Genomic DNA, 14,172 nt, shown 5'->3' with positions numbered 1-14,172 from the left:
AAAGAAAGAAAGAAAGAAAGAAAAGAAAAGAAGAAGTGAAATTGTCTCTCTTTGCAGATAATATGATTTTATATTTAGAAAAAAAAAAAGATTCCAGCAAAAGACTTTAGAACTGATAAATTCAGTAAAGTTACAAGATACAAAATCAACATAAAAAAATTAATAGCATTTCTATACACCAATAATAAAATAGAAGAAAAAGAAATCAAGAAGGCAATCTCATTTATTGCATTTATAATAGAAAAAAACTCTAGGAATAAATTTAACAAAGACGGTGACAGGTTTCTACAAAGAAAACTACAAAACACTGTTAAAAGAAATTGAAGAATATGTAAACAAATACAAAGACATTCTATACTCATGGATCAGAAGAATTAATATTGCTGAAAAGACTGCTTGAAGCAAAATACAGATTTAATGCAATTCCTATCAAAATACCAAGGACATTTTTTACAGAAATAGAAAAACAATTCTAAAATTTTTATGAAACCAAAGAAGAGGCAAAATAACCCAAGTAATCCTGAGCAAAAAGAGCAAAGCTGGAGGCATCACACTACTGGACTTCAAAACATATTATAAGACTATGGTAACTAAAAAATCATGATATTGTTATAAAAATAGACAAAGCAAATAGTGGAACAGAATAGAGAACCCAGAAATAAATTCACTTCACATATTTATAGCTAACCAATCTTCAACAAAGCCACCAAAACCAAACATTGGGTAAAAAGCACCCTTCTCATAAATGATGCTTGGAAAATAAGATATCCATATGCAGAAGAATGAAACTGCAAATCTCTCACCATTTCAAAATTCAACTCAAAATGAATTAAAGTCATAAACATAAGACCTGAAACTATAAAACTGCTAGAAGACATAGGAAGACACCTTCAGGACAAAAATCTTGGGCAAAGATTATATGACTAAGACCTCAAAATCACAGGCAACAAAAACAAAAATAAGCAAATGAGACTATATTAAACAAAAAAGCTCTTCACAGTAAACAATAAACAGAGTGAAGAGACAACCTGTAGAATTGAAGAAAATATTTTCAAACAGTGACTAATACATTTAATATACAAGGAACTCAACTCAATAGTAAAAAGAAAAAAAAATCCAATGAAACAAAAAGCACAAAACCAAATAATATTATCAAAAATAGGCAAAAGACATAAATAGATATTATTAAAAGAAGACATACAAAAGGCCAATAGATAGGTGAAAAATGTTCAAATCACTAATCATAAGGAAAATGCAAGTCAAAACCACAATGAAGAATTATTTCACTCTAGTTAGAATAGCTATTATTAAAAAGAAAAAAAAATGCTGGCAAGGATGCAGAGAAAAGAAGACTCATATGCTATAGGCTGGAATGTAAATTAGTACAGCCACTATGGAAAACAGTGTTTAGATTTCCTAATAAACTAAAAATACAACTACCATATTATCCAGCAATTTCACTAGTAGGCATTTATCTCTTAGGATGATAAAGCAAATCAGTGTATTGTAGCAATACCTTCACTCTGAGGTTTACTGGAGCACGCTTCACAAGTTTAAAGACATGGAATTAATGTAAGTGTCCATCAATGGGTGGATTAGATAAAGAAAATGTGATGTATATGCACAATACAATATTGTCATAAAAATAATGAAATGTTATTTGCAGCAATATGGATGGAACTGGGAGTCATTATGTTAAGTGAAATAAGCTAGGCACAGACATACAAATACCACATGTTCTCACTCATATGTGGAAGTTAAAAGATTTGATTTCATGGGCAAAGAGAATAGAATAATATTATAGACATCGGAGACTGAAAAGGGTGGGTGAGTGGGAGGGGAAGAGAAGTTGGTTAATGGGTACAAATATAATATTAAATACAATGTTTGATAGCAGAATAGGGTGACTATACTTACCAACAATGCTTTGTATATTTCTAAGTAAACTAGAGGATAAGAGTTGAAATGACAAATACATAGGAACAATAAATACTCAAGGTGATGTATACTCTAAATATTCTAACTTTATCATTATACATACTAGTCATAAATATTTAAAATATTACATATGTATCAATTAAAAAATTAAGTAAAAATTAGTAAATCTGAGAACCAAGGTAGATGTGTAGCATCATAGCTGAGAGTGCACTGGACTCTGGAGCCACAAAGCATTTCAAAACTCCCTCTGCTAAGACTTTTGGGAAGTCACTTAAAACTCTCTATGCTAGGCACCAGAGAAAGGCAAAGCCCAATGCAAGGAAATCCAAAAAAAAAAAAAGAAAAACTCTCTATGCTACAGTGACAGATGTGGAATATGTGAAATCATGAATAATCCTCAAAAAAAGTTAATGTGTCTAATACATTTAAAGCATTTACCTTTGTGTAAGACACATAGTTAAGTGATGTGTAAGTGTCTGCAGCTGTTATAAGAACTGGTACAAATTGTCTGGCTTTGCAGATAAGAAAATACAGAAATCTTTTAACAATAAAATGACAGGGCATGTGCAAAGTATAAGCAATATGCTCAATGGATAAAACTATATTTTATAGCTATTTTTCTTGCTAGCAGATATACAGAAGTACAGAAGACAAGAAATGGAGAAAGGTCAGTAAAGGAGATGAGAAAGAAAGGTAATAAAACCTAGACTTGCTCTGGGTTTTTCTATTCCATTTCAAAACTTTTATTACATTTCTTTTTTCATTATAAATATGTATATTTAAATTTTTATATTTTATATATTTTATTTTTACTTACATGTTGTTTTTATTATAAATATAAATACACATTTTTAGTGGATAGTTTTGGAAATACAGAAAAAAAGAAAAAAATTATCATAATCTCACCATCCCAAGAGAGTTATTGGTAATATCTTGACTATTCTCTACAAAGCTCAGTTTTTTGCATGATCAATTTCTACTATGTGTCCTCTGTATCTGCTTTTGCCTGGTCTCCACAAGTCTTTTACTCCCAAACGTGTCAGAGAACATCTAGGTTTGATTTATAATGACTGAAATGTGATTGTCTCCCCAAAATGTTCTCTCATGCTTGATTTCCAACAGTTAATAACCAAAATTTAATTTAAAAACATTTCTGCATAATCAATTTCATTTGTTTCATTCATTCATATATGTGTGTGTATATATATATGTACATATATATAGAACCATCCTAAAGAAATACTGTTAGCCTGTCTTTTCTTTCTTTGCAGTAAAACTATTAAATTAAATTTATTTGTCCAATAATGTATTTTGCAGCAGTCAGCCATAATCATCACTGAGAATGAAACCATATGATCTCAAAAACCTTGTAAAATACGAGTTACTTGAAAAGAGTTTCTCATTTTATAGGTATAAAGTGACATAGAATATTAGAAAAACAATTAAGCTTCCCAAATTGGGCAGTTATTTAAGGTTATTTGTCAGCATTTTTAAATGGCAAAGGAGGTGACATTTAAATATCCTTGAAATAGAAAAGAAAAACTATATATACTTAGAAAAACAGTTAAGTATATTGATTTTTAATGAAATGTTATTTTCTTATGTAGTTTGTGAAATTATATTTTCTCAAACTATCTCCATTTGGATATTCAACACTAATAATGTACTACTCACAATTAGAGAAGATTAAACTATCAAACAAAAGAATATTCTATAATAAAACTAAATGTTCTGTTTTGATCCTGAAACAGATGTCATTTTGTTACATGTACTATATGTAATATTTAAAAACATTAAGAAGTTTTTCAAAACATACCTTTGCTAGCTTTAGTTCAACTGAATATAAATATGTCTGGAGGGATGCATCACAACAGAGTCTGTATAAAACTGATTCCGCAACAAAAAATAGGGCAGGCAGATGATCATAATCAAAGGGAGCATGGTCCAGGGAAGCATAAAGCATATTTAAAGCTTCTGAAATATTAAAAAAGTAGAAACTGTAGCATTTAAAAAGCATCCTGTTTTTCTACATGCTTTAATTAATGTTTGCAATTATTTCCTGTCTTTGCAAAGGAAATTACAGTTTACAAATTCTTGACACCTTTCTCATCAAGAGGTGATATCCATATGCTCTTCTTAAACTTGAGTAGGTCCTGTGACAGCTTCAACCAATAGAATGAGGCAGAAATGACCCTGTGTGACTTCTAAGACTAAATCAGAAAAGGCAGCACTGCTTCCACCTGGACCTCTCTCTCTCTCTCTCTCTCTCTCACTCTCCCCCCCTCCCCCGCCAAGATACTAGCTTTGGAACCCTAAGCTGCCCTGTAGGAAGTTCAACTTCATGGCATGAAGCAACTGAAACAGAAGCCACCAAGGTCATGAGGCTAGAGGAAGGAAGAAATGTGCAAGGGGGCTCAGCTACTATAGATCCAACACTATACAGGCCCAACACCAAATAAATCACCAGGCCACATACATCATGGTGAAGAAATAGGACAGAACTGGATGACAAAAGGCAGTGCTAAAGATAAAAAGGGAATAGCAGAAGACTAGAGAATCAAGGTAGAGGAAATAAGGCTGCCCTGTGGAGCTGAAGGAAGAAGAATATAGAGATAAGAGCCTAGAGAAATAAGCTTCTCATGTCACTACAAAAGTTCTGAGGAGCTTCCATGTAAATATATGAGAACGAACAGCAAGCACAGGACGTGAGGAAAGAACCCTGACATCCTCAAGGGACAGGTAGGAGGTCAGTATAGCTGAACATAATGAGCGAGTAGAGGGGTATTTAGGAGCCAGTTCATGCAGAGCCTTGTAGGCCATGATATGGAATTGAGGCTCATTTGAGTGTAAACAAAGCTGTTTGAGTGGAGGGTGGACTATAGAATAAGGAGCAGAAAAGAAAACAGGTAAAACACCCATTCAGTTATTTTAGTTGTGAAGAGAGTAAAAAGAAGTCATATTGAGTATTATTTAGAGTTCAATATGTGAAAATGCTTTTGCTGTATGTAATAGAAAACTCTACAAAAATGTCTTTAAGATAAGGAGGTTTACTATTTCACAAGATTAGAATTGGAAATGTTCCAGGGACAGCTAATATAGCTGCCCTCTATATCCACATTTCTAGTTCCCCCTGATGTGCATGAGGACTGTGATGACTGCACAAGCTCCAGGCATCATGTTCTTACCAAGCAAACTAGACAGGAACAAACAAGCGTATAGGGAGGAAAGGAATGCTTTTTTCCCAGGCATGTCTTTTTCAAAAGCAAGTCAACAAAAAGTACGGCAAATAGAGCTGTCTTTATATCTCTTTGCTCAGGACCAGGTCATGTGGCTACCCCTATCAAATCACTGGCAAGTGAAAAGGAATTGCCATAATTGATTTACACCAGCAGTCCCCAACCTTTTTGGCAACGGGGACTGGTTTTATCTCATAAGGATCACGCAATCTAGATCCCTCACATGTACAGTTCACCAGAGGCTTCACACTCCTATATAGGAGAATCCAGTGCCACTGCTGATCCGACAGGAGGTGGAGCTTAGGCAGTAATGCTCACTCCCTGGTTACTCACAGCCCATTTCCTAACAGGTCACAGACTGGTACCAGTTTGTGGTCCAGGGTTTTGGGATCCCTGATTTAGACCATCCATGGTTCACCCACCTCAGATTGGGCAAGAGCCAGTCCTCCTAAATCACATGACTGCAGGATGTCTAAATAAAACTGAAACTTAATTGTTAATGAAGAGCAAACAGCCTCTTCTTGCTGGTAAACCAAGACTGTTTACCTCAATATCATTTAAATTCTTAATAGAGGTCAGGCTGTGGATGGCACACTGTGATGAAGGACCATAAAGGCAAGTTAAATACAAATACTTCTTACTCTTCCTATTGCTTGAAAACTCCTAGACAGCACCACAAACCTAATTTACATGGGGAAATTCTCTCTGACCTCATGTGGTTAACATTCTAAAAGTATTTTAAAAGGCATATATATACAACTTAATGGTAGTGGTACAAGGAATTTTACTCCCTTAAAAATAATGTTTAATTTTCTTTTTAGATCAGTTAGAGGATGTTTAAAAGGAGGCATAAATGAGGAGTGAGAAATTAAAAGGTAATGAGTAAAGCTTGCTATTTAAAATAAGTGGAAAACAAATGGTCATTTGATTAATGTTTTATTAGGAAGAATTATAAAATGCAGAAACAAATTTCTCTAAAGTCTAGTGCCTATTGTAATTGGAATTCATTAAATGATATTTTATATTACTTTTTAATTAGTTGCTAATTTTGGCAAAAAAGTAATAAAAGCTATGCTGAGTAATAGTTTTTAAAACAATTTTGTAACCAGAAAGCTAAGTAAATTCATAAATTCAATATTATAAAATGAATTTTCATAATAAAATGTATTTCAATAGAGAGTGGAAAACTTGTCTTCTGTACAATTTCTAAAAATTAAAGTTCTCAAATTTTGCCTTAACTGATACTCTAGAAAATACTTAGGATACTTAATAGGAATTTAAAGTACATACCATCTTGGATTTCCCCTTTGCATTGAGCCAGATATATTACTTCAGTCCATGCAGCAGGAAGATGCACATGCTTCCCAGAGCCCAAGGTTTTGAGACCCAATTTTCTCTGTTATGAGGAAGCATGAAAAAGACAAATTAAAATGTACATATTTTTATTTATTTTTTTATTTTTACCTCTTAATTGTGTTCCAAAAGTCATTCTATGAAGCTAATGTTTGGTGGCCAGAGTTGTATGCAATTTTATATTTTTGCTTTTATTACTCAGATTTTGAGAGATTTTATGCAAACTGTATTAGTGTTAATATGTAGAAAATGTTGATATTATGACTAATATCATTAGCTATTTGCTGAAAATAATTATCATTTTTTACTTTCTGGTGATTACTTCCTATTTCCCCCCAAGGGAATGCATATTTTTTAATTTTATAAGGCGAAGCACTGAAGAAATGTGATAAAACAGAAGTGGGTTTGATGTTAGTTTGCTAGAAAATCATAGCTACTTCATTGTTGATGTACAGAAGTTAATGAACATAAGGAAGATGATCAGGATTACTCCACTTCCCTTATTGTGCCCACTCCTGGGACTGTTGCAGGGACCACTTGGTCAATTGGAGAAAAGCTCACTGATGAATGCACTTCCTGGCACCTGTCTGCAAACACACTTATCAAAAGTATAGTCTTTTAATAATCAAATGTTTTTCAATATGGGCAGCCATGAACTGGAAAATAACCACTATAACAACAACAAAAAAAGGTGGCTTAATTTATGCACCAGTTTTGTGCAGCTTTTATTTAATGAATTATTCATATCAAAGCAAAACATGCATTTTACTTCTCTGTAAAACTTTAATTGAATCCAATGTAGACAAGGCAAAGCAAGGACTTACTTTACTTCCTGTTCTGTTTTGATATCTATTTATAAATTTGGGGATTAATGTTATACTCTTAAAGAACATATTTTTCACAAGTTAAGTGAAGAATAGTTTGTGACAAAGAAAGAAAAGAGTACTTTGTTCACGTATATAATTGTTTAGAAAGGCCTTTTTCCCCTTTAGGACACAGAATATCTCAATTAACTTTTTAAAGAAAAAAATAGAATCTTCATAATCAAAAATTTATTTGCCAGACTTAACGTTTAGCTATGGGCTCCTGGATGGGTATCAAGAATTATATTCCCACAAAATTTACAGAAAGCTTTTATTATTTGGTTATAAGCTTTAAGTTTAATTTGCATTAATATTTTACCTATCCCTACTTATAATTAAAGAAAGATGTATTCTTATTTTTTCTTACAATATTTTAGAATATGTAATCAGGTACCAACTAGAAAATGAAGTTAACATGCTGAATAATCAAATGATGTGCCATTACCTTACATCTGATAATGATTTTTCTAGCTAGTTCCAACAATTCTTTCTTCTCTTTGGAATTTTGTGTTTGATTGAATCTCAAGATGAATTCTGTTGTGACTGAAAATGTTGGCCTAAACAAAAAATTCAAAAATTAACATTCAAAGATTATAGCTATTCCAGATTTCAATTAATCAACTTCCAGTGGCTATAACTATATTCCAGAAAATATAATTACTTTCTTAATAAAAATGTTTCACACAAAAAAATCAGTGAAAGATATATATGCAAGCCTCCTGGATTTATTCTGTCATACCCTTAGATTAAGAAACATAATTTTCATTGTCAAAGACCTTTGTGGCCCCTGAGAGAAAGTTTCTGAGATGACTGCTATAAGTCTTGCTGGTATAAGTCGTCTTCAGATAAAATCCAGCACAGCTTCAATTATGTTGAAGACTGATTTATCTCCTCACATAAATCAGCATTGATTCATTTAAGCTGAACTTTCACTCCCTCTATGCAAGTGGAATCAGCCCAAACATGGTTGGATTTGAGTAAGCAAGGGAAGAAAGAACTGTAAGTATGAAGTAAGGTCAAAGAGATATCAAGTAGCCATATTAACCACATGAGATGGGAGGCTACTGTAGGGTTTGAGAAGAGGTGTGGCATGATTTAACTTGCATTTCAACAGAATTGCTCCAATGCAATATTGAGAGTTGCAGTGGAGGAAGGCAGGATGTAGCAAAAGGGGGAGCCTACATGTAGTTAGGTGAGAGGCAATGGTGGCATGGATCAAGATTATAGAATATAAATAAGGAGAAGAATTTGGATAATGGATATGTTTTGCCTTTAGCTCCAACCAGACTGGCCAATGAATTAGAATTAGGCGTGAGAGAAAGAAAGAAGTCGTGATTCAACTGAGTAACTGGAAGGATGGAATTGCTGTTTACTAAGATGGGGAACACTGTTAAGAGGAGAAGATGTGGAGTGAAGATAAAGAATAATTTTAGTATTGGACAAACTATGTTTGAGATGACCATGGCCATCAAGTGGAGATGGAGTGTAAGCAGTTGGATATGAGTTTGAATTTCAGAGAAAAATTCAGACAAGATATATGAATATTCAAGTCATCAGCACACACATGGAATTTAAGGTCTTATGAATTAAAAGGATCCCATAGGGAAAATGTAGAGAGAGTATGTGTGAATTTCAAAGAGAAGCAGGATAAATTAAGTTGAAGGTGTAGGCAAAAGAATAACTGAAGTGATTATAACAAGATGAGCATGGGATCAAAGTAATATCAAAGGAATAGTGAACAGTAGAATCAATGAACTAAGTTTTTGTGAAGTAAAATTATTGTCGGAGTCATGCTATTAGAAAGAATAATCTAAAAAAAAATTTAAATTACTGTATTTACTGAAATACAGTATGGGATAAAGAATGGGATAAAGAAAAAAAGAATAGAAATCAGATTTTGTCCCTGAGTGACTCACAGTCCTACTGTGGAGACAGATGTACTAAAAATTAATAATAGTGCTACATGATCACAGGCTGAGCAGAGGTAATGATAAGATGTTCTGTAAACTGGAATAAACTATAAGATATCCCAGAACAGAGAAATTAATGAAATAATCAACTCTTTAACTGCTATTTTTTAAATGGGCAGTTAAACACCAATCTTAAAATGAATATTTATTAATTAGCTCATTTACTAAGAATTTATTAACTGTTTTCTATATATCAGGCACTAAGTTTTGCATTGCAGTAGCCAAATAGACAATCCAGCCATAATGGAGCCTACAGTACAACAGAGGAAGAGTTGATTTGTTAGAACACAGCAAGTCTGTGATAATTGGGCGTATTGAAATAAGTAACTCATCTTTGATTTCCTGATTTTCATTCCATTCTTGCTTTTAAAGATATTTGGTGAATGTTGGCTGAAAATTGTTTCTCAATAGTCTTCTGGGATAACATATTTTTGATCTATGTGAACCTACTCTACATAAAGTGTCCAAAATAGCTTTAATCTTCTCATTTGTATGTAGAGTTTGGAAGTTAAGAAAGATAGCCCTTCATCCATTTAATTTTGTGTAATTTCATTAGGAATTACATTTTTAAAAATATGAAGATAACAGTGCTGTTTTTAATAAGCCAAACATTCAGAGATGCATGATGAAAAGTTAATAGATTGCTTCCCAACACTGCTGCCTCTAGTTCGAACTGTCAAGATTAACAGCCAAAATTAATGACTTAGTGTCTATCTTTACATAATTTTCTCAGTGCTCACAAGCCAACCAACTTATATACACATTTTACCAAAACTTCTGGGATGCAGCAAAAGCAGTACTAAGAGGAAAACTTAGAACAATAAATACTCACATTAAATGAAGAAATAACTGAAATAAAAAAATCTTAACTTTATACCTCAAGGAACTACAAAAAGAATAATCCTATAGTTTGCAGAAAGAAGGAAATAATAAATATGAGTAGGAATAAATAGACAATAAAGAACTAGAAATCATCAAAACTAAGAGTTGTTTTTGATGATTTTTTTTTATTTTTTTTGTAGGTGTCAACAAAGTTGTTTTAATATACATATATATATATACACACACACACACATACACACACACACACACACATACATACACACGCAGTCACATTCCAGTGTGACAAATACTTCACCACCAGGAGAAAGCACTACCACTCTGAGATCTTGAAGACTCTCTACCGAGAGCTTAGGCCTGGCAGTCTTCACAGATGACACCCAACAGGGGGCACTTTTATTCAAGTGGGGAGGGGTGGGATGTAGCCCAGGGTGTATACTGACTGAGACCTCACAAGGGTCCAGAGCTCTGCTGCACCGTCTTTATCAGCTCTTCATCATGCATAGACAACTCTGTCAACTTTTTGCCCATCCGCTCATGGATGTCCAGGTACTTAGACACACATTGGTCCAGGCACACAGATTCGCCCTTGGACAGCTCTGCTTCCTTGTAGTGAGGAGGCACACACTTCCGGTGGCAGGCACTGGTCATTCTGTTGCACATATCGCCCATCATCTCCACCTCCAGCTCTGCAGCCAGCTGTTGGGCCCTGAGGAGATCCATCTCGGCCTAGCACCCTGGAAGGGATCTCCTTCTGGCCTCCTAATCCCGCCTCCCAAGAAGGCTCCAGCGGAAGCACAGTATAAGTCATTACTACTTATACTGTGTACTGTGTAGTTCAGCCACATCAATCTATGTGTGGTACCAAACAAATTTCTTGTTACTGCAGAGATTGCAGAATCTGTCCAAGCATTTGTGGTTTACTTTGACAGCACACAAAAATCAGGTCTTGATAGTGTCTCCTCATGGCTTCCACTGGCAGAAGCATGGTTACCTGAGGTGATGATCTTGGTCTGTGATACGTGGAGAAGGAATTAACATGTACAAAGAAAACAGCTGCTCGAGGACCCCTGAGATGCAGAGGATGCAATTTATGGAAGGAATGGTTATTATTATGGCCAGTGTCGGCTTCGTGTGGAGTTCCCCAGGACTTATGGAGGTCAGGGTGGGTAGCCCCATGGTGGGAGGAATGGGCCTCCTACAAGAAGATCTGATTTCTGAGTTCTTGTTTCAGGACTTCCTCCATCAGGCAGCTGGCAGGACCTGAAGGATCACATGCGAGAAGCTGGGGATGTCTGTTATGCCGATGTGCAGAAGGATGGAGTGGGGATGGTTGAGTATCTCAGAAAAGAAGACATGGAATATGCCCTGTGTAAACTGGATGACACCAAACTCCGCTCTCATGAGGGTGAAACTTCCTACATCCGAGTTTATCCTGAGAGAAGCACCAGCTATGGCTACTCATGGTCTTGGTCTGGGTCAAGGGGTCGTGACTCTCCGTACCAAAGCAGGGGTTCCCTACACTACATCTCTCCTTTCAGGCCCTACTGAGACAGGCGATGGGAATTTTTTCTTTATTTTTTAGGTTAACTGAGCTGCTTTGTGCTCAGAATCTACATTCCAGATTGATCATTTAGTGTCTTAGGAAATTTTAAAAAAAATTTTTTTAAAAGAAAAAAAACTACATAATTTCTACCAGGACCATATTAGCAGTGAAACATTTTAAACTGCAGAAATTGTGGTTTTGGTTCAGAAGCAAGTTGTATATTTTTCACCCAATTATGGGAAAAAAAATCAGTTCTGTCTTTGTGGGTTACTCTGCTATGGAGATCAGCAGTTACTGTTACTGAGTTGGCCCATTCTGTTTAGAAATATATTTTAAACGTTTAATCAAAAAAAAAATTTTTTTTTTTTCCCTAGGGAAAAGAGGTATGAAGTTTTACAGAGCCCTTAACATCATTCGAGTACATTTGGCATTGGCCAGACCACAACAGGAAGCATGTCTGCAAACTGAGCAAAGAGACTTTCCAAAGTACACGATAGTCATCCAGGCTCCATGTCAGTCACATAAAAATTTACATGACATGTAATCCTTTAAAATTATGCCCAGATATTCCATTCCTCTAACCGTTCCCATACTCCCACCCCATACCCACCCCCACCCTGAAGTCTTGCACCTCACAGAATATCTTAATGTTCCCCGTTACTAATGACAGCTGCTTCAGGTTCTGCTGCTGTAGCAGGGAGTCTTGGCACTTTCTTGGGAGGGCTTGGAATATGCTCAGTTGCTGTGTTTGAATGCACAAGTCCTACTCCTTCATCCAAAGTGTCGTCATTTGGAGTGGGACGCCGAGCATAAGTTCTTCTGTGCTTTTCATCCAACCTAACTAAGTACCACCACGTTCCTTCAAAGAGTGAAATCTATTGAACCCTGGGGAATATAGTTGACCAAATGATGGATGTCCTCTCTGAGCTTCATGTTTTCAGCAAAGATATCTGGTGCCACACAAGTTCTTGAATCAAGCCTTGATTTAAGATCACATAAACTTGCTGTTATTTTATCAAGAGCAGACCCTGGTGTAGCTTTTGCGGCACGAAAAAAAAATGTTTTCGTGGGCTTGCCACGAGGAAAACAAACAAAAAAAAAAGTGAAGATCCTCGAGCAGCTGTTATGTTACAACCTTGGCATTGAGAAGTGTTTTGTTTTTTTTTTTTTAATGCTGGGGGTTCCCTAGTTCCTCTCCCTGGCCCTGTGCAGGCCAAGCATTTTATAAACAAACACCCTCGCTGCCAGGCTGTCAAAGTCCAGCCCACATATGGGACAGGCACTGGCTGAAGACAGGCAACTCTTATCCCAACCACCATTCACTCTGAGTGACCCACTTCATCCTCCAGTGATTGGACACATCCGATACCCTTTTTTCCTCCCCTCTCCCGTACACTCCCAGCAACAAACTCCTCGTAATAGCTGCACACAATCTGCCAACCAATAAAGGACAAGCCAACCACAGCAGCCAAGCCCACTCAATGCAGCATGGGCACTAGCACAGCAGACAGTGACACTCTGCCCTACAAAGGGCTAGGCCCATTGGGGCTGCTGCCCGCCATGACATCTCTCCAGATTTCTGACTTAAAACCAACTTTCCATCAGAGAAGCCGCCTCGGTAGTCACTTTGCTCATGAAGCAGATCTGGGCTCCATGCCACGGAAGGCAAACAGAAATCACAAGTGTCCAGCCCTCGGTGCTGGAGTGGACAGTAATTGTCAGCTGGACTGTCCCAGCACCAATAGAGAACACTTCACAGTTCTGGCACTGAAATCCTTTGATAGTGGATTGTGTTGCTCTTAGCCCTGGTTTCAGTGCTTTACAAGTCTTGCTTATTATCTCATTGGTATTTAGATATACAAAACAGTTGATTATTCACCAAGCAAATTTCTGGTTCTCTGCATCTCATATATAACAGAAAATGGGAACAATAGGGAACTTTACAGCATGAAAATAAACCTGGTGGCTGGAGTCTAAAAAAAAAAAAATTTTTTTAAATAAACAAAATTGAAAAACCATTAGCTAGAATAAGTAAAAAAGAGAAGTCAAATAAATAAAATCAGAAATGCAAATAAAAACATTACAACAGATGCCTCAAAAATAAAAGGACCATAAAAGACTATTATGAACAGTTATATACCAACAAATTGGATAACCTAGAAGAAATGAATAAATTCCTAGAAATATATGAGCTAGCAAAACTGAATCAAGATAAATAGAAAGGCTAAATACATGAATAGAAAAACAAGATTAGATTAGTAATAAAAAACCTCCCAAAGAAAAGCCCAGGACCAGGTGGTTTCATGGTGGAATTAAACCAAACATTCCAAGATGAATTACTACCAACTCAGAAACTCTTGCAAAAAATACAAGAGGGAACACTTCCAAACACACTTTATGAGGCCAGCATCAACTTGATACTCAAA

The 14,172-nt window shown here is 35.5% G+C and overlaps 2 protein-coding genes and 1 pseudogene across 3 annotated transcripts in view; 1 reads left to right on the top strand and 2 right to left on the bottom strand.

Annotated features, from left to right (window-relative positions):
- The window catches only part of TMEM232 (transmembrane protein 232), a 337,836-nt gene that overhangs the window by 243,633 nt on the left and 80,031 nt on the right, over positions 1–14,172 (bottom strand). The window contains exons 3-5 of the mRNA XM_037737996.1: positions 7,836–7,947; positions 6,465–6,570; positions 3,755–3,912 (exon numbers count right to left, since the gene is read on the bottom strand). Coding sequence (XP_037593924.1) covers positions 3,755–3,912; positions 6,465–6,570; positions 7,836–7,947 — 376 coding nt within the window. The remainder of the gene's footprint in view (positions 1–3,754; positions 3,913–6,464; positions 6,571–7,835; positions 7,948–14,172) is intronic.
- LOC108303395 (mitochondrial import inner membrane translocase subunit Tim10-like) lies at positions 10,528–10,990 on the bottom strand. Its single transcript, XM_037737989.1, has one exon. It carries the CDS (start codon positions 10,921–10,923, stop codon positions 10,651–10,653), a length of 273 nt encoding a protein of 90 aa, XP_037593917.1. The 5' UTR covers positions 10,924–10,990; the 3' UTR covers positions 10,528–10,650.
- LOC108303352 lies at positions 11,251–12,102 on the top strand (annotated as a pseudogene). The gene has a single exon (XR_001824797.1). The product of XR_001824797.1 is annotated as a serine/arginine-rich splicing factor 9-like (transcript).

This window comes from Cebus imitator, unplaced genomic scaffold (assembly GCF_001604975.1).
Source record: "Cebus imitator isolate Cc_AM_T3 unplaced genomic scaffold, Cebus_imitator-1.0 Scaffold46, whole genome shotgun sequence".
Classification (NCBI taxonomy): domain Eukaryota; kingdom Metazoa; phylum Chordata; class Mammalia; order Primates; family Cebidae; genus Cebus; species Cebus imitator.
This window is presented reverse-complemented; position numbering and strand designations above follow the sequence as displayed.

Bases quoted from the DNA above. Each gene is read 5' to 3' on its own strand.
- LOC108303395 (XM_037737989.1), bottom strand. From the start codon at position 10,923: ATGGATCTCCTCAGGGCCCAACAGCTGGCTGCAGAGCTGGAGGTGGAG.